The following is a 26,408-nucleotide window of genomic DNA, read 5'->3' as shown; positions in this document are numbered from 1 at the left end:
CTCGCGTTTTGTGCGGATCCGTCATGGACGGATCCATTCAGATAATACAGCCGTCTGCATCCGTTCAGAACGGATCCGTTTGTATTATCTGTAACATAGCCAAGACAGATCCGTCTTGAATACTATTGAAAGTCAATGGAGGACGGATCCGTTTTCTATTGTGCCAGATTGTGTCAGTGAAAATGGATCCGTCCCCAATGACTTACATTGTGTGTCAGTGAAAACGGATCCGTTTGGCTCAGTTTCATCAGATGGACTGCAAGCAGCGTTTTGATGTCCGCCTTCAAAGCGGAATGGAGACGGAACGGAGGCAAACTGATGCATTCTGAGCGGATCCTTTTCCCTAATGCAGAATGCATTAGGGCAAAACTGATCCGATTTGGACCGCATGTGAGAGCCCTGAACGGATCTCGCAAACGGAAAGCCAAAACGCCAGTGTGAAAGTAGCCTAATACTGTACCACTTGGAACCAAACCCGAGTTCGGGAAATGTTTTTTTACAGTACAAATTAATTTATTAAGTTATTACACAAAGTCTTAGCAATAACTTCGGCTCACCGGAGCCATTACATTGTAATACTGTACGAAGCTCCTGCTCCGTACAGTAATAGAATGAAGTTTAATGTGAATCGACTTCGGATGTTTCATCCGAAGTCGATTCGCTCATCCCTAGCCATTAGTATTAAAATTCTGGAATATCCCTTTAAGAGTATGTGGTAGGGCTCATGCACAACAACATTTTTTTTTTTGCGGATTGGATTCGGACCCATTCATTTTTAATGGCAACGCAAAAGATGCGGACAACACACTGTGTGCTGTCTGCATCTGTTTGTCCGTTTCAGGGCACCCAAAAAAATTAGAACATGTCCTACGGTATTCTTGTCCGTTTTATGGATGAGGATAGGACTGTTCTATTTATGTACTGCGGAGCACACACGGCCGGTATCCGTGTTTTGCGGATTCGTAATTCGCAGACCGCAAAACGGGCTACGGCCGTGTGCATGAGCCCTTATAAGTGTAATTAGTGAACATGTATTCTTGCTCAGCTGAGCGTAACCTATTAGTGGCTGCGCTGGTAGGCAGCTAGTAGAAGGGGCCAGGTTAAGGAAACAGGTCTGGGGAGGTGCTTCATTTGTAGTAGTTTCCGGTGTTCTGGATGTGATAGTTGCATTGTTTCTCAGCTATACTCGACTTCTTCAGGAAATATGAACCTGTGAACACAAATCACTCCATGACAGACATGTATTGTACAAAAGAGCAGCCGCCAATGAAAACTGACAAATGTTACTTAAATAGTTAAAAAGGGCAGGAAATGTGAGTATGATGGGCTGAGCAGTGGGGGCAGTACTAGTGATCTAGGGTGTGTCAGAGAGGGATCACTTCTCTTCCACTCTGGTCTGTCTCTGTCTCTGCTTGCTGTCTGCAGACTGGGTTGATCAGGAGCATCTCCCTGCTTGTTACTTCTCAGAAATAGCAGTAAGTACCCTTTTACAGCATCTGTTTCGGTTTCAGGGTGTTAGATGTCGGTCTGACTAGGCAGGCACTTAAGTTTGAGAAACGAGCAGTAATGCTGTACTCTAATAGCTGTAGAGCTTTGTGCTGTTCGGAAGAGTTTAGGCTACAAGTTTTCATACTCAGATATTTTTTTTGTCATGGAATACTTTCTAAAGAAAAGTGTATCACATGTAATACTGATATATCCGGAATGGCTAACCTCCAGCACTCCAGCTGTGGTGAAACGATGACTCCCAGCATACTTCATTCATTTATATGGAGTTCTGAGAACAGCCAAGCAAATGTGCATCTTGGGAGTTGTAGTTCTACCACAGTCGGAGTGCCGGCACTATATGGACAAAAGTATTGGGACACCCACAGGAGCTTTTATGCCTAATCTAAGTTCATAGGCATTATTACAGAGTCATCGTACCCCCCCCCCCCCCATTTGCAGCTAAAACAAATATCACTTTTCTAGTAAGGCTTTCTACAAGAATTTTGAGGGTGTCTTTAGGAATTTATGCCCATTCATTCAGAAGAACATTTGGGAGGTCAGACACTGATGTTGGAGGACAGGGCCTAGCTAGCAATCTCTGTTCTGGTTCATCCCAAAGGTGTTTGATGGGGTTGAAGTCAGGGCTCTGTTTGTCCACACCAAACTCCCCTAACGCTGCCTTTATGGACGTTGCTTTGTGCACTGGGGCACAGTCATGCTGGAACAGAAAAGGGCTTTCCCCAATGTTGGAAGTATACAATTGACCAAAATGACTTGGTATGATGAACAATGATGATCAGTTCGCAGTGTTCGCCAGCAAACACATGCGAGCTGCCATCTTTAGTAAGGTAGACTCACTCGTCTGGCGATGCAGCCCGATGAAGGCCCCCGGCGGCTGTTCTCGGAGCTGCCTGCTCCCGGTGACTGCATATGATTTCAGACCGGCACAGGTAAGGGCTTACCTGTGCATCGTCGGAGGGGTGAGTCTACCTTACTAAAGACGGCAGCCCGCATGTGTTCACTGGCGAACACTGCGAACTGACCATCACTGATGATGAAGCATTAAGATTTCCATGTACTTGGTCTAAGGGGCCTAGACCAACCCCTAAAAAAAAAAAAAAAACACTAAACAAAAAAAAAACCCATACATAGCATTAACCCTCCTCTACCAATCTTTAAAGTTGGCACAATGCTGTGAGGCAAATAACGGTCTGGCATTTGCCAAACCCAGAATCGCCCATCAGACTGCCACATAGAGAAGTGTGATTCATCACTCCACAGAATACTTTTCCACTTCCCCAGAGTCCAGTGGTAGTGTGCTTCAGACCAAGTCATTTGATGCTTGGTGATGTAAGGCTTGCATGTAGCTGCTCCTCGTGGAAACGCATGCAATGAAGCTCCCAACACAGTTTTATTTTTGCTGATGTTAATGCCAGAGGAAGTTTGAAACTCATCGGTTGGAGTGGGCAGAGTTTTGGCGACTTTCATGCACTATACGCTCCAGCATTCGGTGACTCCCCCTCTGTATCATTATGTGGTCTACTACTTCGTGCTGTGGTTCTTAATTCCACTTTACAATAACACCACTAACAGTTGATCATAGAATATCTATGAGGGAAGAAATTTCATGAACTGACTTGTAATGGTGGCTTATTACAGCACCATGCTCAAATTCATTAGAACGAGCCATTCTTTCACAAATGTAAGTAAAGGCAGATTGCAGGGCTAGGTGCTGGATAGGAGTGAATAAAACACCTGAATTCAATGATACTTTTATCCATATAGCATATACTGTTGGGTAAACCTTTTAAACGTATTTGATGCAGTGGGACACTACTACACCCAGATTGTGAGTAAATCTTACTTTGTTGGACCATCTTCAAAATATGGTCCCAATTCCAAATTATGGGGACTGTGAATCCACTGGATGGGCAATAGTTGCCTACCTGGGATCCTGTCAATCTTTCCCATATCCATATATGATTGTGTATATAAATACTACCCCTCTTCCCCTTGTGAAGTTCTCAAGATCAGACTACAGTATGTTAGGAAGTTGCCTCACAGTTAGTTATCGGTGCTGAAGTCTGTCCTTTTAGCCACAGCCTTTATAGTAATATTTACGCCCCATTCACATGAGCGTATTTTGGCTCTGCAATTTTTTGCAGATCGGATGCGCACCCATTCATGTCAGTGGGGCCACAAAAAAATGCAGATGGCACATCGTGTGCTGTCCGCATCCGTACGTCTGTTCCTTGGACCCGCAAAAAAGAACATGCCCTATTCTTGTCTGTTTTGCGGACAAGAATAGTCATTGTTACAACGTCTGCAAAAAACGATGCAACATGGACGTCACACTACTGTCATCTGTATTTTTCGTTGATCCGCATATTGTGGACTGGAAAGTAGATAGTCATTTTAATAGACCCTTCATCCAGCTTTAACATGAGTCGGTGCAATACATCTGACTGGAAAGCAAGGTTGTTTGACTGCTCTCCATGTAGGTGTCCTATTACTGTCATTTAAACCTAGGTGCATCTGAACACAATACAGCGGAGGATGAAATGATTTCTGTAATGACTAGCTATGGTGTGAGCTCTGCTGGGGCCTAAAGGTCCCTTTACACAGGAAGTTATGGAGAATGAACCATTCTGTCCCGATAATTGCCTTCATGTCAGCGGAGGTGAGAGCTGCATTTCCACACAGCAATCATCTCCTTTGTAGGGGATGAGCGATCACTACTGTAGTCGCTCATCTCCATACAGATTCATTGTTTTTGGGCAGGAGATGGCTGTTTACACAGGGTGATCTACTGCCCAGAAAAGATGATGTTGGTCAAGCATCAATATGCAAGCTTGTGAGTATATTAATACACTATACATACTTTGTATTCTTGAGTAATTGGCGGAGTTTCCTGTTAATAAGCAAGTCTGCACTTTGCATTCTTTGTCTCACAGCTGGTCATCTGCCAGTGATGTAGGTTTACATCCATGGCCTTGATTTAAGACAATGGCTGTAGCATATTTTCATCTAACGTCGATTGTTCTTCTCTTTGCAGCTCCGGAAAAAGCATCCAGAAGCAAAATGGTGAGCTGTCTCTACTTCATTAATGAGAAAGTCAGATCAAACGAGTTTGTGTATTGCTTGGTCACAAAAATAAGGATATAAAATCTGTGCCGACCTGTGTTAGAAGACCAGAGTTGGACCAGAGTCGGTCTGGGTTTTTCTTGCCAATTGCATATTGGAAATACCTTGATGAATGTGAACGTCCTAAAAAGTTATTGCAGTCTAAAACAGAATGCCTTTGCGTGTATGGATAGCTTTAGGGCTCATGCACACAACCTGTTCATTGGCATGTGGCGTCCTTTGGCCCCCTACTATGGGGCTGTAGGAACTCAGAGCGCTGGTTCTTCTGTTTACCTCTGTATTATGTACTTATTCCACCCTAGAAGCATTTCTCTGTAATACAGTATCTGATGCAACACGGCATGATTCATGTTTGTCAGATTCCATACCAATCAAAGAAAGGCCTTTGTGTGAAATCAAAGACTCGCAGAGGCAAAATAAGGGCCCCATAGACCTTTATCTGTATCGTAATATGGCTCCCTGCAATATGGAACTTTTATGTAGATGTCATAAAGCTGTGCACATGAGGCCATAGTTAAAGGGGTTGTGCAGGGGCTTAATATTGTGACCTATCATCAGGATAGATCATCAATATCAGATCAGTGGGGTTCCAGCTCCTGGCAGCCCCACCGATCAGCTGTTAGTAGGAGTAGCGGTGCTCATGCAAGCACTGCTTTCTTTTCAAAATTACCTGTGCGTTGTCTCCTTTGCATTGCAACGGCAGTGCAATGTAATTACAACTGCTTGTCCCATTCACTTCAATAGGACAGAGCAGTTGTAATTACACTGCGCTGCCTCTACAAGAAGATGCGCAGGTATTTTTGAAGAGGAAGCAGTCCCTGCATAAGCGCTGCTACCCCTACAAACTGCTGATTGGCACGGGTGCCAGGAGTTGGACCCCTGCCCCTCTGACACTAATGACCTAAAGTTTGTTAATATTAAGCTACTGCAAAACCCCTGTTTCTTTACTCTCGTTTTCAGTCACAATCGTAGGTAACTCATAGGTAATAAATCAGAACAACTGTACACAAGTTGGACATTTCACTAGTCCTATGATTTGTGTGGGCACAGTGGAAGGTTCCCCCCCTTCCCCCCCCCCCCCCCCCCCAATATAATAGTTATCCCCTATCCTGTGGGGCTCATGCACACATCCATATTTTGCGGATCCGCAAAACAAGGATACCACCCGTGTGTGTTCCGCAATTTACAAGAATAGGGCGTGTTCTGTCTTTTTTTTTTTTTTTTTTTCGCTGGGCACATGATGTGCTGTCCGCATCTTTTGCGGCCCTATTGAAATTAATGGGTCCGCAAAATTGCGGTCGTGTGAGCCCTTAGAATGAGGTTGAACAGGCTGAACTGGATGGACAGATGTCTTTCTTCAGCCTTACAAACTATGGGGGAGATTTATCAACCTGGTGTAAAGTAGAACTGTCTTAGTTGCCCATAGCAACCAATCAGCTTCTCCTTTTCATTTACCAAAGGAGCTCTGAAAAATGAACGGTGTCATCTGATTGGTTGCTATAGGCAAGTAAGCCAGTTTTCCTTTACACCAGTTTCATAAATCTTCCCCCTGTGTTACTAGGTTGACTTCTTATTCAGAGCAGCCTTCTCCTAATGTTTTATGGAAAAATTGACAAATTTTCTATTAAATATTTCTCAGTTTGATGGAAAAAGACAACTCCAGGACTTGTATTTAATGCTGGCTGTTAGATGAAAATGCAGCTTCTTAGCTCTGTGATATGTTATCATAACCAGAGGATTTCCTTCTGTATCGAAGACGTCCGCGGAGCTCGACAAATGTTGACGTGTTCAGCTCTTTCCTCTTTCCAGTATTATTTTCACTCTCTGTAGTGAAACCACCTCCCCTCCAAAAAAAAAAAAAAAAAAAAAACTTCTCGGAGGAGGCCGAGCTACGTAACTAGGGCAATGTGCCTGGTCATATGAGCGAGACGTTGCCCACGGCTGCTGGCTGTGATCAGTAACCCCGTCGGTGCTTGTGTCCATGAGCCTTCCTCATTAGCAGTGCAAATAATGCTAGGGAAGAAAATCCACACTCGTTTCATAATGAAATTGTTTGACTTTAGCAGCGAACGGTGTCACTGTGTAGCAGTTTTATATGAACACTCTCAGGGATCACGTAGTTCAATGCCAGTTTCTATGAATTTCAAGAAACGGCACCAAACCCGTCCACGTGTCTAGTATCGCAGCTCAGCCCCATTCAGCTGAAGAACTGAATGGATGAATCCAGACAGAAAAGGTCTGGAAAGGGCAACACAAAGGTCTCGCACTATGCCCCACGTAAAGGTTATATGTCATCAGAAAATGACCTTTTCTTTTATGTTAAAGGGGTTCTCTGGGATTGATGGCCTATCGTCAGAATAGGTCACTGCTCTGCCCAGACATCCGGCGCTTCCACACATCATGGGTAATTGATGCATTCCTATGTGATCATGTATCAGTGATTGTCACAGTATACCTACCATTGCCGGGCCTTTGCTCTGTTCATATTTTTACACAGCTGTGACCAGACCTCTTGCTCGTTAGTAATTATAGGCTGGCCATCGTTTTTGATGGCTCACCTTGAAACTGAAGTGGATACAATTCACATCCATTTATTTGGATATGTATCTAGTTATATTTAGGTACTCTATATTGGACCCATTGTGTGTGGTTGACTATTTTCGGATTTTCTGGTCTGTTTCCTTGTTAGTGCGGTACGTGTGAGGGTGGGGATTATTTCCCCACTACACAGGGTTCCCCGTCTTCCCATGACTGTGTGCCTTATGTTATTTTTGTGTATATTTTATGTATTAATAAAACTGCATATATTTTATGAGTGTTCTTCAAACTTTTTTGGGATTATTGGATGTTGTGTTTTTTTTTTTTTTTTCCTTTCTTCATCAGAATAGGTTATCCATATGAGATTAGTGGGGGTTCGACTCCTGGCAGTACGTGAGCACTTCTTTCTAGGCCATGTGATGTTACGTTCATCGGTCACATGGCCTAGGAGCTTAGTCTCATTCAAGTGAATGGGGCTGAGCTGCAATTCCAAGCACAGGCGCTATGCAGTGAACGTAGGAGGATGAGGCGCTCATAGGAGCTCCAGTGAGTGCTGCGGCATCCTCGCATGGCTGATTGGTGGGGATGCCTGGGGTTTGGACACCGCTGATTTCATAACGATGACCTATCCTATGGATAGGCCATCAATATCAAAATCCCAGAGAACCCCTTCAAAAATATATTTTAAGAATGTTTAGTAATGTGTATTTGAGATTATTATTAATATATATAGAAAATATTTTTATTTTTTTTATCTAGAATTTACTACATACGGTATAAAGACCCTTGTCTGTATTTTGTGAGAAGATGCACTGATTTCTTTATGGCATGTCCTTGGCAGGGAGTTTATGAAGTCTTGTTAGAAAAGCCATTGTGTCAGAAGCATTTTCCACTGTGTATGTTTTCTGTAAAAGTAACATGTTACTATTTTGGTACCTCACACCGGTATGAGAAAATACAAATCAATTTTATTCAATATCCATAAAAGACATACATGATACATATTATAAGACAATAAATGAGCAGGGACAACCACAATCCTGCATCACACTGCTACCTGCCCCATCCATTGGACGGACGTAAATGGATCTCCATATCTGTGATATATAAATAATCAATTATCCCAAAGGATATAATACCAGGAGCATGGAGAATCTATAGCAAAGGTGCGCTTGCCTCAATACACCGGTGTGCATGAATATCAAAATAGCAGACACAAGATCCGAAAATACAAGGTAAAGCAGGTGTATAGGGCTACATACCAACAGAGCAGGGACAGGTATCAGGGCAATGGCGCTCCTCAACGCGCGTTTCGCGTATAGTTTGCTTCCTGAGGAAGCAAACTATACGCGAAACGCGCGTTGAGGAGCGCCATTGCCCTGATACCTGTCCCTGCTCTGTTGGTATGTAGCCCTATACACCTGCTTTACCTTGTATTTTCGGATCTTGTGTCTGCTATTTTGATATTCATGCACACCGGTGTATTGAGGCAAGCGCACCTTTGCTATAGATTCTCCATGCTCCTGGTATTATATCCTTTGGGATAATTGATTATTTATATATCACATATATGGAGATCCATTTACGTCCGTCCAATGGATGGGGCAGGTAGCAGTGTGATGCAGGATTGTGGTTGTCCCTGCTCATTTATTGTCTTATAATATGTATCATGTATGTCTTTTATGGATATTGAATAAAATTGATTTGTATTTTCTCATACCGGTGTGTTTAGCACTCTTTTTCTTTATTGTGGTATCATGTAATTGCGGGAGTGTACCGTTTATTTTCAAGACCGCAGGTGATTTAATGTTACTATTTTGGGCAGTACTGGTAATTGTCCTGATCTACGTGATATTTGAGCTTGTTACTATGGGACTATGTCAGGACTGGGAATCCCTTGAGTACTCATCCTGCAGTCCTGTTCTTCAGTATTATATAAGAGTTGGAACACATACTATACTCATTGTGGCCTCCTTAGCTTGTTTTTACATATACTGTATCTATCGGTCTTCGACAGTAAATTAGCATCAGATAGTGGTGTATATATTATGCATGAAGAATCATTACTACAGGGAGATGGGAAGGGATAATGCATCATGTCTGTCAGAGCTCCTGTAAAAGTCTTCCTGACCCCAGTGTATACAGCGGACCACATTAGTCCAAGACGAGTTGGTCCACTACATAGAGCTGGCATCATTTTAATTTTCCACTGATGAATGAAACAAGTTTAACGCGGGAAGACAAGGCACTCTTGAACTGATAAAATCAAGCAGCGCCATGCTATAATACAGAGATGTACAGTAACCTCTTTGAGAACACCACTCCTTTATCTAGACCCAATGGCCTGTGGCAGAATTTCAGTCATGTCACATACTATGCATACTGGCCTCCTTCTGTTCTGAGGATTGCTTTGAAATACAAGAATTTGAATAAGAAATATGCCATAAATGTCTGGATACAAGTCCCGCCTGCACTTATCCATAGAATAGGGAGGGGCATGCAGTCCATTGGATTTGGGATGTGAGAGTTGGCCTAGCAGAACAGCTGAGCTCACTTTGCTGTGCTGCTTCCATAAGTCCCATAGCACTGAACAGGAGTTATGAAAACTATGTGAAACAACAACCTTACTTAAGAAACCATGTAACTTTTTTTTTATTTAGTATTTTTAAAAATATTTTGATAAATTAACAAAACATAACCCCCCCCCCCTCAAAATGTCCAGAAGATGCTCTCCATCCACCACAGTCCCATATTGTGATGTCGCCGTCACAGCAATAGTAAGTACATATGCACCTCCCCTCCAGTACACGGGAAATTAACAATGAGGTTTACAACTATTGTTTCGGTGGGTGCTGGCATAGCTCGCCTCCACCAAATAAAGGGAATGCAGACGCCGAGCCACTTGGCTCGATCCAAGGAGCCCAAAGTTTCTCAAATTTAGCCATTGGTTCTCCTCTAGGGGCCCCACCTGTAAACCTATCCACCTCTCACAGGTTTGATGCAGTGGGATGGGTTGAGCCGGGACAGTGTTGAAAGGTAATTACCAATAATGTAGTACTAATAGGTATTTTCCCCGGCGCCTCCACAACGGCACTCCGGGAGGGTGTCCCCGCCTCCCCAGGACAGGAAACAACGTAGAAGCTTAAGTTTAAAAGGCCCCCTCCCCTTACCTGCTTCAGTTTGTTGTTTCCTGTCCTCGGGATCGCGTGGAAGCCACTCCTGCTACGGCGGGAGGTAAAGCGCACGGCCTGGAGGATTCCCCTGTCTGGGAGGGCCGTGCAGAGGTGGGGGTATCGGACTGCCCTGCACTTTCGGCATAAGTCCGTCTGTGAAGGCAGCCACGGGCCTCCTTTCCTTCTGTCGGAAGGGACGAGGGATCAAGCGCACATGCGCACGCACAGGCGGAAGTGAGCTCGCCAGTCCTCGGCGTCACTTCCGGTGGCGTGTGACGTCAGAGGACTGGCGGATATAGAGCGGGGAAGCGAGGAGTCGGCGTCCTGCTTCTCCTGCTGTCATGTCGACTCCCGTGGAAGCTCCCGAGACTCGCAAGCCTGTGGATCCTGCCGCCCAGAGCCCGGTAAGCCTCCTTCCCTTATGTTTAATCCGGAGGGGGGGTGGATTATTACACACGATTTCCCACATTCCCTCACTAGTGGTGCTGGTGGTAGTGTAGCTATACGGACATGCCCTAAAATAGATTCAATTACCTTTCAGGGCCATGATACCAGCACCAGAAGATCTGGGGACTCTTTTTCTAAAAAGAGATGTGCTGTGTGTAAAAAGTCCCTACCCTCCAAAACAAAAAAATCACTATGTCCTAAGTGTACGGACAAGATAGTGTCGGATGAATCGCCCTCTCTTCTGGAATCCATTCGAAGTATGATTAAAGAGGAGGTGAATGCAGCAATTGTTGCTAGACTCCCTCCGTGCTCTCCTCAGCCCTCCACCTCGCAAAAATCCCAGGTGTCTCATCAGCCTGAGCCTGACTCCGAAGAGGGTGAGGTAGCGTCTCTTGAGGAGTCCGGATCCTCTGAGGAGGAATCAGGGAAACCCCTCTGCAGCCCAGAAGAGACCGAGAGGTTATTAAGAACCATCAGGGCCACAATGAAAATTGAAGAGACCAAGGAGCCTCAGTCCGTGCAGGACAAGATGTTCCAGGGACTGGGAGAAAAAAAGAGGAAAGTTTTTCCCGTCCATAATAATATCAAAACATTAATCAAAAAGGAATGGAAGGATCCGGAGAAAAAGAATTTAATACCGGTCTCCTTTAAGAGGAAATACCCATTCCTGGAAGAGGATTCAGTCCTATGGGATAAAACACCTAGAATTGATGCGCCGGTCGCCAGGATTTCCAAAAAGACGTGTCTCCCCTTTGAGGACATGGGCCTGCTTAAGGACCCCATGGATAAAAAGTGTGAGGGACTTTTAAAACGTACCTGGGAGACAAACACAGCCATGCTCAGGCCCAGTATAGCAGCTACCTGCACTTCTAGATCCCTATCTATATGGCTAGACCAATTGGAAGAACACCTGGCTGTGGGAACCTCTAGGGAAGAAATCCTAGCTTCAATTCCTACCCTTAAACAGGCATGTAATTTTCTGTCAGACGCGTCAGCGGATCTGGTGAAACTATCTGCTAGATCCGCGGCCCTCTCCAATTCCACAAGAAGAGCTGTGTGGCTTAGATCTTGGACGGGGGACGCTAGCTCTAAAAATAGGCTATGCGCCATTCCGTGTGAGGGAGATAAGCTTTTTGGTTCTGTTCTGGAGGACATTTTAGAGAAAGCGTCTGACAAAAAGAAAGGGTTTCCAGCAGAATCAAAATTCTACCAACAACGTCGGTCCTTTCGTAGCCAAAGGGGCAATAAAACAGACCAAAAGAGAAGAGGAAACACCAATAGATGGCAATCCTCCAGGGGGAGGGGTAGAGGTTTTCTTTTTAACCCTGAGTCCACCTCTAAGGCCAGTCAATGACGGCAGGCATCAAGTAGGGGGCAGGTTAAGGAAGTTTACCTCAGCTTGGGAGAAGATCTTGTCCGCCCCTTGGATTATAAACACCATATCCATGGGGTACAAGCTAGAATTCAATACCCCCCCCCCCCACCCAGAGCATTTCTTCATCAACAGGCCTGTAAAAAAACCAGAAAGCCAACGAGCCTTAGAGTCGGAGATATCATCTCTTACAAAAAGAAGTCATTGTGCCAGTCCCAGAAGGTCAGGAGAGGCAGGGGTTTTATTCCCCCATATTCCTTATCCAAAAGCCCAACAAGTCCTTCAGGTTGATAATCAATTTAAAAAAACTGAACAAACATATGACCTACAAAAAATTCAGAATGGAGTCAATCAGATCCACAGTAAATCTCCTACCCAAAGATTGTTACATGGTAACTATAGACCTTGCGGACGCATACTACCATGTGCCCATACACAGAGCCTACCAAAAATACCTCAGAATAGCCCTTCTTCTAGGAGATCGGGAATTTCACTTCCAGTTTCAGGCCCTGCCCTTTGGGATATCGTCCGCCCCAAGAATTTTCTCAAAAATCATAGCCGAAGTGACAGGGTTTCTACACCTTCAGGGTATCCTGGTAGTCCCATATCTAGACGACCTCCTGGTAGCGGGCTCATCTCTTCAGGTTCTCCAGGATCATTTACGGCTGGTGCAGGAGAAACTGACCGAGCTAGGCTGGCTAATAAATATACAAAAATCCGACTTAGTTCCCAGTCAACTAAAAAAATTTCTAGGGATACTGTTACTCTCACAATCTCATGTCCTTCCTACCTCTAGAAAAACAGATAAATATAGATCAAAAAGTCTCCAATATTTGCAAAGCAAAAAAAGTAACCATAAGAGACATCATGAGTCTGTTAGGTCTTCTAACATCCACTATTCCTGCAGTGCGATGGGCACAACATCACACGAGAATCTTTCAAAAGTTCCTCCTAGAAACCTGGGACTGAGAACAAGGCTCTCTAAACAGGAAGGTAGAAATCCCACTAAAGGTAAAAATATCTCTCCTATGGTGGAAAATAAAAAAGAACCTCCAAAAAGGAGTCTTTTGGCGACCGATAAACCAAATTATTATAACTACCGACGCCAGCAGCCGAGGCTGGGGTGCCCATACAGGGAATCATCTAATCCAGGGCTCCTGGAATCCAGAGATGTCAGCAGCCTCTTCAAACGTAAGAGAACTATCGGCAGTATGGAAAGCGCTAACACATCTACCGGGCGTAAAAACCCGTCATGTAAAGATACTGTCCGATAATGCTACTACCGTAGCCTACCTGAACCGACAAGGGGGTACCAGGAGCAAAAAGCTACAGGAATTGACGGGAGAAATTTTCAGCTGGCCAGAGAAGAATATAAATTCCCTGATATCAGTCCATCTAAAAGGAGAGGAAAACGAAATAGCAGATTATCTCAGCAGAGAAGCTCTAGAAAGGGGGAGAGTGGTCTCTAGATCCCAGCATGTTCAGGCAAATAACACTCAAATGGGGACAACCAAAAGTAGATCTCTTCGCAAACCACAGAAACAGACAGCTCGAGTTATTCGGTTCCCTCTCCAACAGGGACCACCCACTGATGGTGGACGCCCTGTCTTGTCCATGGCCAAAAGATCTCCTGTACGCTTTTCCCCCGTACAACATAATTCCAAAAGTGCTAATGAAAATAATAGAAGAGAAAGCACAACTAATATTTATCGCTCATTTTTGGCCCAAAAGGTCTTGGTTTCCCCTCCTCTACAATCTGTCGGAAGGTCAATACTGGTCTCTCCCATCATATCTGGGGCTTCTACGGCAGGGGCCGGTACTTCATCCAGAGGTAGCAAACCTCCACTTGACAGCTTGGAAAGTGAACGGGTCCACTTACAGCAAAGGGGTCTATCAGATTCCGTAATATCTACCTTACTATGCAGTAAAAAGGCCTCTACCTCTCAAATCTATAAGAGAACTTGGGAATCCTTCCTAAAGTTTGCAGGAGATAGAATATACTACAATCAGGAGACAAATATTCCACTCATACTGGACTTTTTACAAGCAGGCCTAGATAAGGCCTCGGACCCAACACTATAAAGGTACAAGTCTCAGCATTAAGTAGCTTCCTTGATGTAAAATTGGCAGACCTTCCATTAATAAAGAGGTTCATAAAAGGAGCATTCAGGAAATGCCCATTTTTTCATTCAACCATTCCCCCATGGGATTTGAACCTGGTGCTAGAAGTCCTAATGGAGGCCCCCTTTGAGCCGTTGGAAGAAATCTCACTTAAACTTCTGTCCATAACCCCTTAAGGACACATGACGTATCGGTACGGCATGTTTCCCGAGTCCTTAAGGACACGTGACGTACCGGTACGTCATGTGTTGTTCCGATCACTGCCGTGCGGCCGGCTGTGATCGGAACAAGGTGCCTGCTCAAATCATTGAGCAGGCACCTCGGCTAAATGCGCGGGGGGGTCCCGTGACCCCCCCGATGATCGCAACAAGCCGCAGGTCAATTCAGACCTGCGGTTTGTTGCGCTTTCTGCAGTTTCTGATCGCTGCGGTCCCTGACCGCGGCGATCAGAAACTTTAGTGTGGCGGAAATATATATTTATCACCCCCCCTGCACCTCTGAATGATTTTAGCCCGGTGGGAGGTGCAGGGGGGGTGTTGCGGGCGGTGCGGCAGGCGGGATCGCGATCGCCCGCCCGCCTCCCATTGCATAATCGTTGGTGTAAAGTGGGTATACCAGGGTTCCAGCACATTGCTGGCACCCTGGTATAAACGGCTGACATCGGTGATGCGATGTCAGCCGTTTAACCCTTTCCATACAGCGGTCCGTACGGACCGCTGTATGGAAAAAGTTAACAGTAAGAAGAAGCTCCCTCCCTCTCCGGTCAGGGGGCTGCTGTGCCTTTGCAGCCCCCCGATGGAGAGGGAGAGAGCCCCCAGACAGCCCCCCGCAGCCCCGTGCTCACCCTTCCCCGTCTGCGAAGTTCTGAGCAGACGGGGAAGGTTCCCATGGCAACAGGACGCCTGCTCTGGCGTCCTGCTGTCCATGGTGCTGAACAGATCTATGCTGAAAGCATAGATCTGTTCAGTGTAAGTAAAATACAGTACAGAACAATATATATTGTACTGTACTGTATTATACAGACATCAGACCCACTGGATCTTCAAGAACCAAGTGGGTCTGGGTCAAAAATAAAGTAAAAAAAAGTGAAAAAAAAGTAAAAATCAAAAAACACATTTATCACTGATTAAAAAAATAAAATTCCCTACACATGTTTGGTATCGCCGCGTCCGTAACGACCTGATCTATAAAAAGGTCATGTTACTTTACCCGAACGGTGAACGCCATAAAAATAAAAAATAAAAAACTATGATGAAATTGAAATTTTGCCCACCTTACTTCCCAAAAAAAGGTAATAAAAGTGATCAAAAAAGTCGCATGTACGCCAAAATTGTAACAATCAAACCGTCATCTCATCCCGCAAAAAATGAGACCCTACTTAAGATAATCGCCCAAAAACTGAAAAAAGTATGGCTCTTAGACTATGGAAACACTAAAACATCATTTTTTTTGTTTCAAAAATGAAATCATTGTGTAAAACTTACATAAATAAAAAAAGTATACATATTAGGTATCGCCGCGTCCGTATCGACCGGCTCTATAAAAATATCACATGACCTAACCCCTCAGGTGACCACCGTAAAAAAATAAAAACGGTGTAAAAAAAGCCATTTTGTGTCATCTTACGTCACAAAAAGTGTAATGGCAAGCGATCAAAAAGTCATATGCACCCCAAAATAGTGCCAATCAAACCGTCATCTCATCCCGCAAAAAATGAGACCCTACTTAAGATAATCGCCCAAAAACTAAAAAAACTATGGCTCTTAGACTATGGAGACACTAAAACTTTTTTTTGTTTTAAAAATGAAATAATTGGGTAAAACTTACATAAATTAAAAAAATTGTATACATATTAGGTATCGCCGCGTCCGTGACAACCTGCTCTATGAAATTACCACATGATCTAACCTGTCAGATGAATGGTGTAAATAACAAAAAAAAAAACGATGCCAAAAAAGCTATTTCTTGTTACCTTGCCGCACAAAAAGTGTAATATAGAGCAACCAAAAATCATATGTACCCTAAACTAGTACCAACAAAACTGCCACCCTATCCCGTAGTTTCTAAAATGGGGTCACTTTTCTGGAGTTTCTACTCTAGGGGTGCATCAGGGGGGCTTCAAATGGGACATGGTGTCAAAAAAACCAGTCCAGCAAAATCTGCCTTCCAAAAACCAAACGGCGCACCTTTCACTCTATGCCCCGCTGTGTGGCCGTACAGTAGTTTACAGCCACATATTAGGTGTTTCTGTAAACGGCAGAGTCAGGGCAATAAAGATAGTCTTGTTTGGCTGTTAACCCTTGCTTTGTTAGTGGAAAAAATGGGTTAAAATGGAAAATTAGACAAAAAAATGAAATTCTCAAATTTCATCCCCATTTGCCAATAACTCTTGTGCAACACCTAAAGGGTTAACAACGTATGCAAAATCAGTTTTGAATACCTTGAGGGGTGTAGTTTCTTAGATGAGGTCATTTTTGGGTGGTTTCTATTATGTAAGCCTCGCAAAGTGACTTGAGACCTGAACTGGTCCCTAAAAATTGTGTTTCTGTAAATTTTCTGAAAAATTTCAAGATTTGCTTCTAAACTTCTAAGCCTTATAACATCCCCAAAAAATAAAATATCATTCCCAAAACAATTCAAACATGAAGTAGACATATGGGGAATGTAAAGTCATCACAATTTTGGGGGGTATTACTATGTATTACAGAAGTAGAGAAACTGAAACTTTGAAATTTGCAAATTTTTCCAAATTTTTGTTAAATTAGGTATTTTTTGGTTCAAAAAAAATAATTTTTTTGACTTCATTTTACCAGTGTCATGAAGTACAATATGTGACGAAAAAACAATCTCAGAACGGCCTGGATAAGTCAAAGCGTTTTAAAGTTATCAGCACTTAAAGGGACTCTGGTCAGATTTGCAAAAAATGGCCTGGTCCTAAGGTGTAAAAAGGCTGTGTCCTTAAGGGGTTAAAGACTACCTTTCTGTTGGCCATAACATCAGCCAAGAGAGTAGGTGAGATCCAGGCATTCTCCTGTAAAGCACCTTATCTTACAATCCTAAAAGACCGAATTATTCTTAAACATACCCCAATGTTTCTACCTAAAGTGGCCTCGAGGTTCCACCGCCAACAGGAGGTGTCACTTCCATCCTTTTGTGAGAATCCAACCTCAGACCTAGAAAGGAAATTCCATAACCTGGATGTCAGGAGATGTCTACTATCGTACCTGGAAATCTCAGCGACATTCAGAAAATCGGACCATCTTCTCCTTCAATATCAGGGGCAGCGCAAAGGATCAGCAGCAAGCAAAAGCACTATATCCAGATGGATCCGGAACACCATTGAATTTTGCTATCTACAGAGGAACTTAACCCCTCCTGAGGGGATAAAAGCACACTCTACCAGAGCTGTGTCGGCCTCATGGGCAGAAAACTCCTCGGCCTCAATAGACCAAATATGTACAGCAGCTACATGGAAGAATCCAAATACTTTCTTTAAACATTATAAGTTAGATATACTCAGAAGTCATGAGTTATCATATGGCAGAAAAGTTTTATCTGCAATAGTCCCACCCTAGAGTTCATTTCTCTATTAATCCTCCTGGAGTGCCGTTGTGGAGGCGCCGGGGAAAAGAGACGATTACTCTTACCGGTAATTGGATTTTCCAATAGCCTCCACAACGGCACTGGATTCCCTACCCAAGTGGTATAAATTATGTGGAATGTTATGTTACTCATGTTATGTTGTCATTGTATCAATACAGTTTTTGCACCAACTAACTAACCAAGTCCTATCTCATTAACTGAAGCAGGTAAGGGGAGGGGGCCTTTTAAACTTAAGCTTCTACGTTGTTTCCTGTCCTGGGGAGGCGGGGACACCCTCCCGGAGTGCCGTTGTGGAGGCTATTGGAAAATCCAATTACCGGTAAGAGTAATCGTCTCTTTCTTCCCTACAAGCATTGTTTGCACCTTCTATGACGTACTGTACCTAAAACATGCCTCCTAACCATCAAGGATCCAGTGGGACAGTCCTGAATTTTGGCTTTGTCCGCACTCCCGGGATGGTTACAGCATGTCCTGACTTCAACTGTATCTTCATCCTCAGGATGCAAATACAATTGAAAACGAAGGTAAACCGTGACGGACTGGTCATAGACCCTACAGGCAAATTTTCCGGTGGTCCGATGCCCCAGGGAACCACCCAGACTCTTCCATGTACATAATGAGTTACCCATGTACCCAGCCAATGACCGCACACGCTCTCCTGAATTCAACTGCTGTGGCCGCATCTCGCCTCTTAAAGAGGACCTTTCACCGATTATGACAATGTGAACTAAGTATACAGACATGGAGAGCGGCGCCCGGGGATCTCACTGCACTTACTATTATCCCTGGGCGCCACTCCGTTCTGCCGCTATGCCTTCCGGTATCTTCGCTCAGTAGGTTATGGTAGGCGGAGATTTCAGTCACTAAGTTATGGTAGGCGGAGTCTGCCCTTGTTCTGCTGTAGCGCTGGCCAATCGCAGCGCAGAGCTCACAGCCTGGGAGGTTATTTTCTCCCAGGCTGTGAGCTCTGCAATGCGATTGGCCAGCGCTACAGCAGAACAAGAGCAGACTCCGCCTACCATAACTTTGTGACCAAAGATACCGGAGGGCATAGCAGGAGAACGGAGCGGCGCCCAGGGATAATAGTAAGTGCAGTGAGATCCCCGGGCGCCGCTCTCCATGTCTGTATACTTAGTTCACATTGTCATAATCGGTGAAAGGTCCTCTTTAAGCCCCCTGCTCCATATCTTAATCGGAGACAACTGGAGGAGGAGAACAGAAAATGGCAGCTATTGATGAGCGGCATAGAGGGACAGCTTTTGGGGCAATATATTGTGCTGCACTGTGGTTTTTCATATTTTTTTTGGGGTGGTATTTTCTCCTGTGTTTATTACTGACTCCACCTACTTGTATTGCCCCACCTTCTGTCAATATGGAACCGACTACAACATGGGACCACTTTAAGTTGTGTCGTCCCCCCCAAGACCACTTTAAGTTCCCAGTCTACCCCTGATGGTTCAGGGCAGGCAGGCATGATACAGTGATGTCATCGTGCCCGCTGCACTGAGCCACAGACAGCACAGACTGGAGACCAGAGCAGTTTTACTCTGAACCATTCCTTGGGGGGCTAGGTGAGTATTTGAACTAAGGGTCATCACTGTGTATGGGGAACTTATAGGAGCATCATACTGGGTGGGGGACACATGGGGGCATTATACTCCATGTGGAGCACTAAGGGATCATAATGTGTGGGGATGCACTACAAGGGTATCGTAATATGTCTGGGGCACAAACAGCGCAACCAGTGGTGGGGTTAAAATTTTTAACAGGTTCCCTACTCAACGGCGGACACGCGGCGTCACAACACGTTTACATATGCATACACCATATATATGCAACGCAAATGCACATAAATGTCATATACATGGTATACATGCATATATACACTACACACACATGCCACCCAACTAAGGAGCTAAACTATCAGCGGCACGCAAAGCAATGGAAGCGAGCATCTCCAGTAGAGATGATCGAATCCCACAAAGTGGAATTTGATCAGAATTTCAGGATAAATTCAATTCGCCTAGAAGCCGAATTTCCTCGTGCTTCGGGTCAGCGAATCGATTTTACCCTGAAATAGTATAAAAAAACTAAATTCTAACTTTCCTCCTCCAATTGCTTGTGACGGGCCGCCAGCCTCCATATTGCTTAAAGATCTCAGCCGAAATCCTGTGCGGCGCGAGATTACGTCATCACGCCAGCTGGCATGGTGTCGAATGACGTTATCACGCCGGCATGATGACGTAATCTCGCGCTGCACAGGATTTCGGCCGAGATCTTCAAGCAAGATGGCGGCGGCGGTCCCGTCGCGAGCAAATGAAGGTGGTAAGTTTTGATTCTTTTTTTTTTGTGAATTTTACTCTGCTGCGATCGTGTACAATGATGGGGGTGGCGCTATCGCAGCTCCCTGTCATTGCACCCGCTACTTACAAAAAAATGCGCTTCGTGATGAAGTAATTCGTCACAAAGCAAATTTTTATGTGAAATTCGGCCGAATCGAACTTTTAAGAAATTCGCTCCTCTCTAATCTGCAGCTGACCTGCCACCGCCAGAGCATCGGATCGGGACTCGGCCGGTAACACGGTTCTACGATCCAGTCGTCATTTTAACAACCGGAACTGGCTGAATCCCATGTCTGAGTGCAACCTTACTGTCTGAGAGGCACTAAAGGGGCGTTGTTGTTGTGTTGTGACACTAGGAGGGCATTCCTAACTAAGCGTAGGGCACAATTACTGTACTGTGTGGGGGGAAAAACGCTGGTAGGAGGAGTTTTAAATTAAAATAAATAAATTGCTCTGCCATTGACGTTGTCCCTCCTTTAGGCTTTTTAAAAGTTGGGAGGTATGCATAAAGGACTGGCCAACCCAGTCAGATCCTGAATACACATCTGGATTTACTGTGACTTTGGTGCACTACACCCGGTATTAGGATTAGTGTTTCCATAAACATGCATTACTATTTGTTAGAGTTTAGTAATGCTTTGTTGCTTCCTGTTTACAGATATGGACTGTGCAGCGCTATGTATAACCAGACCTATCTCTCAGAAGCATCTTTATAGAAAAGGGAAAAACAATACAATGTTCCAGCCGTACTGTGGTTGTGGATGAGACTTATCCAAATGACTTAAACGGAGGGTTCTGTAGCAATCTGCCCATTCCAACTCATCAGAGGCCACAAGCTGACTGTTTGCTATGTTTGACTTGTTCATAGCAAAAATCGCCATATTTAAAGGGAACCTGTCAGCGGCAAAACTCATCCCAAACCGCCAGCAGTACTTTCAAGTAGCCGGCAGTGAGTTTCGAGTGATGATTTTCTTACTGCATTCTGATGAGGCAGAAGTATGAAAAACTATCTTTTATCCAATGTCCGTGCTATTTTCCAGTCAGGCTTGAAGTCAGGTGGGCAGCGACCTCCTTGCTTCAAGTCAAGGTAACCGCGCCCCCTTCCCTGCCCCTTTTCTGTGACTGACAGCGCTCATGCCCGAACAGCCGTCTGTCAGTCACAGGAGAAGGGGCAGGGAAGGGGGCGCTGTTACCTTGACTTGAAGCAAGGAGGTCGCTGCCCACTTGACTTCAAGCCTGACTGGAAACTCACTGCCGGCTACTTGAAAATACTGCTGGCGGTTTGGGATGGGTTTTGCTGCTGACAGGTTCCCTTTAACTGCCCTGCCCTGGTACTAGAACACCCCCCAAATGCTGGGAATGTCCCTAAAGCTGCCACTTTAGGACGCAGTCCTGGGAGATTAGGACTATTTTAGGACATAATTAGGACTATTGAGTACCTGAGGGGGTAGTGAGTGACCCCACTAAGGCCTGCTCTAAACATAAGAGTAAAAAGTGTAAAAGTAATAATAGCACTGACTGCTGAGAATGCAGTTGCAGCAGAAACCTTGATATTGAGAGGCCGACCTTGCATCAGACCGATGACGATATCTCTCCAACCAGTCCATGATGTGTTTGTGATTGCAGGCATTATGTGAGAACGATAGAACAGCGCTTTTAGCAGCCGCACTCTCTAATTATTATTTCTGTGGTTTAACAGTGTTCCCTCAAAGGTGAACTATAATTCTTGTTTTGTTACAATACATTTTTTTTTTTTTTTTTTTTTTTTCTTTTATAGGAAAATCTATTACATGCTATTCGAATTTTGAAATTAATTTACATTAATTTATTATCATAATTGTCCTATTTGGGTTCCACCCATGAAAATGACCTTGCTCTAATATTTCTTAATCGCTGCCTTCACAGTTGCATTGAGCCTGGAGCCTAATGTTTATCAGCTCCACAGAGAGGATATGACTGGAGTGGTGATGCAATCGCCAGTAAAGTGTTTACAGAAGGTCTCTGAGCTGCAGGAGATGCCCATGTATCTCGCACTAGTAATATAGTTGTTGTAGTAGTAACTATAGCTGAGACATCTTGGTTGTATTAAACAGTAGTTTGAACTCTTATTTTCTTTTGACTTGGGGCTCATGCACACAAACGTGCCGTGTGCGCTCAGTATCCTTCACTTGATATGGAGCAGAGGCACGGAGTGGAAGTCCACAGGATTTTGGTCCGTGCCCCCGCACCGCAAAAAAATATAACATGTTCTATCTTTTTGCGGTGTGGACTGAATGGGTCTGTGGTCTGCAACATTCAAGTGAATGGGTCTACATCTGCAAACGGAGGACAAACAGCTGGTGCCCGTGCATCGAGGACCACTATTTGCACTATTTTCATGTGCATGAGCCCTTAATAGTCTTGTGACTCTAAAATTTGCTGATGTATTTAGAAAAAGCCATTTTCTGAGAAATCTACCCCATCTACAGGAAACGTAGGCCCACATACATCAAAGTATTTGAGCCTTTTAGTGGTGCATTTTACAAAAAATTAGTTGGGATCATGTACTAAAATTCTACGCTAGTTTTTTTTTTTGGTGTAGGAAAGTCCCACATTTTATGGCAGCTGACGTTTTTGGGCCAGTATTTGCAGTTCTGACACCTTCGCCGTTTTTCCCAAAAAAAGGGAAGAAGGCCAACTGTGGGCTGGAGCTCCATGGCCATACTAATTTACCAACGTGTGCCAGAAAACTGATGCACATTACACCAGAAATCGCCCCTGGCTGGAGCAGATTTCTGTTCTGGTGCATGGACATAAAAAAATTTGACAAATTTATTAAGAGGTGTGCCAATGAGGTTTTTACTAAGACTGGCAATTGAAACAGTCTTTAGTAAATGGCCACCAGGATCTGCTGTGCAACATAATAATAATTATTTTTTGCACCATGTACATCAGTTTGTAAAAGTGGTTGTGAGAAGTAGATGTGTATTACTGCTTGGCGTGGTTTTAGACACATCTTGTGTGTTTTTATTATATATATATATATATATATATATATATATATATATATATAATTTTTTATTTTTTTTTGTGGAAGCTGGGAAACATGAAAGGTGGAATCTGATTGGTTGCTATGGGCAACTAAGCCAGTTCTACTTTACACCAGTTTGATAAATCTCTCCCATGGAGTCATAAGTTTGTCACAACATCCGTGAACTAGCCTAACCTTCAATTGCCTGAAATAAAAAATCTAAATCATGTTATACCCCCCTTTCTCCAGTGCAGATCTGAGCCTCCTGCTGCAGTGACGTAACTGTATAGTGAGTGCATGTGACCCCTGCAGCCAGTCGGTGTCCTAACAGATCTAACACTGAGGACCGTGACTGTAGCAGTGCTGTTCTATAACCCAGCAGGTCACTGCTGCAGTTTGCAACCAAGCAGCGGCAGGAGGATCTGACCAGCACCACAGAGAAAGCACTGGAGAAAGGGGGGTATAACATGATTGATTTTTTTTATTTTATTATAGGCTATTCGAGGGTTTCCCCCAAGATATTTAATTGTCAGGCAATCCTTTAAATTCTGGAATTGGGCAGCTTTTGATACACATGGGCCATAGAACTACTCATTATTTGACTATATCTTTTCTCAAACCCAGCTCGTAGGGATTAGTGATGGACGAACATCGGCAGGCCCCATTCACTTTAATGGCAGGCGAACCTGAAAAACCTTCAGGTCATATATGCAGCCAGCAAACACTTTCTAGAAGTGCACAAATAGGAAAGGAAACTCTCAAAAATGTGTCCTGCTGGAGCCTAGAATTTTTTTTATTTCCTATCGGTTTGATGTATACAAATGTGCAGCACTTCACGTTTTTGTATCCTGCAGAGTCCATAAAAAAATGCATACGTTAACGTAAATTATTATTTTTCTACCATGGAACTGTATGGTAAATGGACGCCACTGTACGGCATCAGTCTGAGGCATCTGTTAACGCATACATTTTTGGTATACATTAAATGGATGGCAAAAATAGGATGTGAACCCAGCCCTAGTGTCAGAATAAGCACCAGTACACAGCGGAGAGGGGAGGCCGCCATGTACTGACAGAGCGCTACCTGGTCCTGGTGGGCAGGGATGAGGACTGTGCTTCCCAAGGATCATTTTATACTGGGAAATACAGGGCACAGTATAATACACTAGAATCTATATAATATAAAGATATTCGCTCTACCCCCGAATAATAATACAATTAGATGGTCATTTAATATATAGAAATACGTCTGTGTTAGGCGTATTTCTGACACAGATTGTGGTGCAAAGGTCCTTAGCACCGCAATCTGCATATTTTTCCCACTCATGCCAGGTCTAAAAAAGGATGGTGTGGGCAGGAAAAGGGAGACAGTTATGGCCATCCAGTTATTGGATACCACCGCCATACCGTGACCGGATAAAAGGGAATAAGAGGGCACAGGGTGTGGTAAGAGGGTACAATGCAGGGTATAAGGGGGCACAGTCACATGACCCTGTGACATTAGAAGGTCCTTATGGTGAATGCGGTTCATACGCCACCATAATGAGAGATAGAGGAGTGAGACAAGGGTGTGATTATGTGGCTAGAGATAAAAAATGTAATTGTCAGCCAGTACAGGCCCCAAAAATTTAGGCAATAGGCATTCACCTCACAGCAAAGAACTTTGGATTCTGTGGCTGGAGGTACATTAGGCAGTCACAGGATAAATATGTACGCCCCAAAAATTAGGCATTCACCTGACATAAAAGGCCTTTTATGCCGCTGTATATACATAAGGCAAAGACCATTCTTTATTCTGGGTGATGACGGATATGTGTGGGCTGGCATGAGGAAATTCAATTACACGTGGTGATCACAGGTGTTGAATTCCTCCGAGATCCATGCCTCATTAATTTTAAAAAATGTGAGGTGGTCCACACTGTCATGAGCTAGGCGAGTGCGCTTATCGGTCACGATTCTTCCCCCCCCCCCCCCACCCCCCCGCGCTGCGCTGAACGTCCTTTCGGACAGGACACTCGATGAGGGGCAAGCCAAGAATTCCATGGCAAATTGTGCCATCTCTGGCCACAGGTCAAGCCTGAACACCCAGTAGTCAAGGGCTTTTCAGAGCGTCCACATCAGCCGTTAACCCGATGTAGTCGGACACCTGTCGGTCTAGGCATTCCCTGAGGCTGGATCCGGAGGGTGGCTGTCGATGGGTTGGTTGCAAGAATGATCTCCTATCCGAAGTGACCAACACATCTTCAAACCGCCCCCTTTTTGCAGGCGCGGTAGGATTGGTACCTGCACCTGTTTCGCTGTGGGTGGAAATTTCTCTGCCAGTGCCCGCAACAGCAGAATGCAGCATCTCTCGCAGCAAGGCCTGGAAATGCTGCATTCTGACAGCCCTATGTGATGCTGGTAACATGTCCGCCATTTTGCAAGTATGTTGCCACCCAGTACAGGTCCTTGACCTTTATGCTTTTTATACGGGGGTCCCTCTTCAAACACTGGTGCATGAAGTCCCCCATTTGCACTAAACTGGAAGCAGTGGAGCGCCCTGGCTCCTGCTCATCGCCCAGGAGAATGTCGTCCTCTGTCTCCGCCCCCCAGCCAGAGATAACACCAGGGATCCCCGAAAAGTTTAAAGCCTGCTCTTCTTGCTCCTCCTCCTCCCCCCAGCCACCATCCTCCTGCTGACTTGTCTCAGATGGATTAGCCCCCCTGGGAATTCATTCAGCATTGCGACTTCCTCATCTTCCAGCTCCTGCTGACACGACGCAATACACGCTCCAGAAAGAAGGCGTAAGATACGATGTCACTGAGGGCGCCCTGGTTGCGACTGACCAGTTTGGTAATCTCATCAAATGACCACAGAAGTCTGCATCCGTCGCGGATGAGCAGCCACTGGCGTGGTAAAAAGAAACCAAGTTCCCCAGAACCTGTCCTGCCGCAGAGTTCGTACAGGTAGTCATTATCGGCACGTTTCTGCTGGAGCAGCCTATCAAGCATATACAAGGTGGAGTTCCAGCGCGTCGGGCAGTCGCAAATCGGACGTCTGACGGGCAAGTGGTGTCGCGGCTGAACATCAGCAAGGCGAGCCATGGCCATGTAAGATCTTCTAAAATGGGCAGAGATTTTTCTGGCCTGCCGCAAGACGTCCTGGACCCCGGGGTATTTGGCAACGAATT

At 44.6% G+C, this 26,408-nt stretch overlaps 1 protein-coding gene across 1 annotated transcript in view; it reads left to right on the top strand.

Moving 5' to 3' along the window:
• Positions 1-1,354: 1,354 nt before the first annotated feature.
• The window catches only part of ANXA5 (annexin A5), a 74,255-nt gene continuing 49,201 nt past the window's right edge, over positions 1,355-26,408 (top strand). The window contains exons 1-2 of the mRNA XM_040418401.1: positions 1,355-1,475; positions 4,544-4,572. Of these exons, the coding sequence (XP_040274335.1) occupies positions 4,570-4,572 (3 nt within the window). The 5' untranslated portion in view covers positions 1,355-1,475; positions 4,544-4,569. The remainder of the gene's footprint in view (positions 1,476-4,543; positions 4,573-26,408) is intronic.

This window comes from Bufo bufo, chromosome 2, assembly GCF_905171765.1.
Source record: "Bufo bufo chromosome 2, aBufBuf1.1, whole genome shotgun sequence".
Lineage (NCBI taxonomy): Eukaryota > Metazoa > Chordata > Amphibia > Anura > Bufonidae > Bufo > Bufo bufo.
Note: the sequence above shows the minus strand (reverse complement) of the source record. Positions and strands in the feature narration are given on the sequence as shown.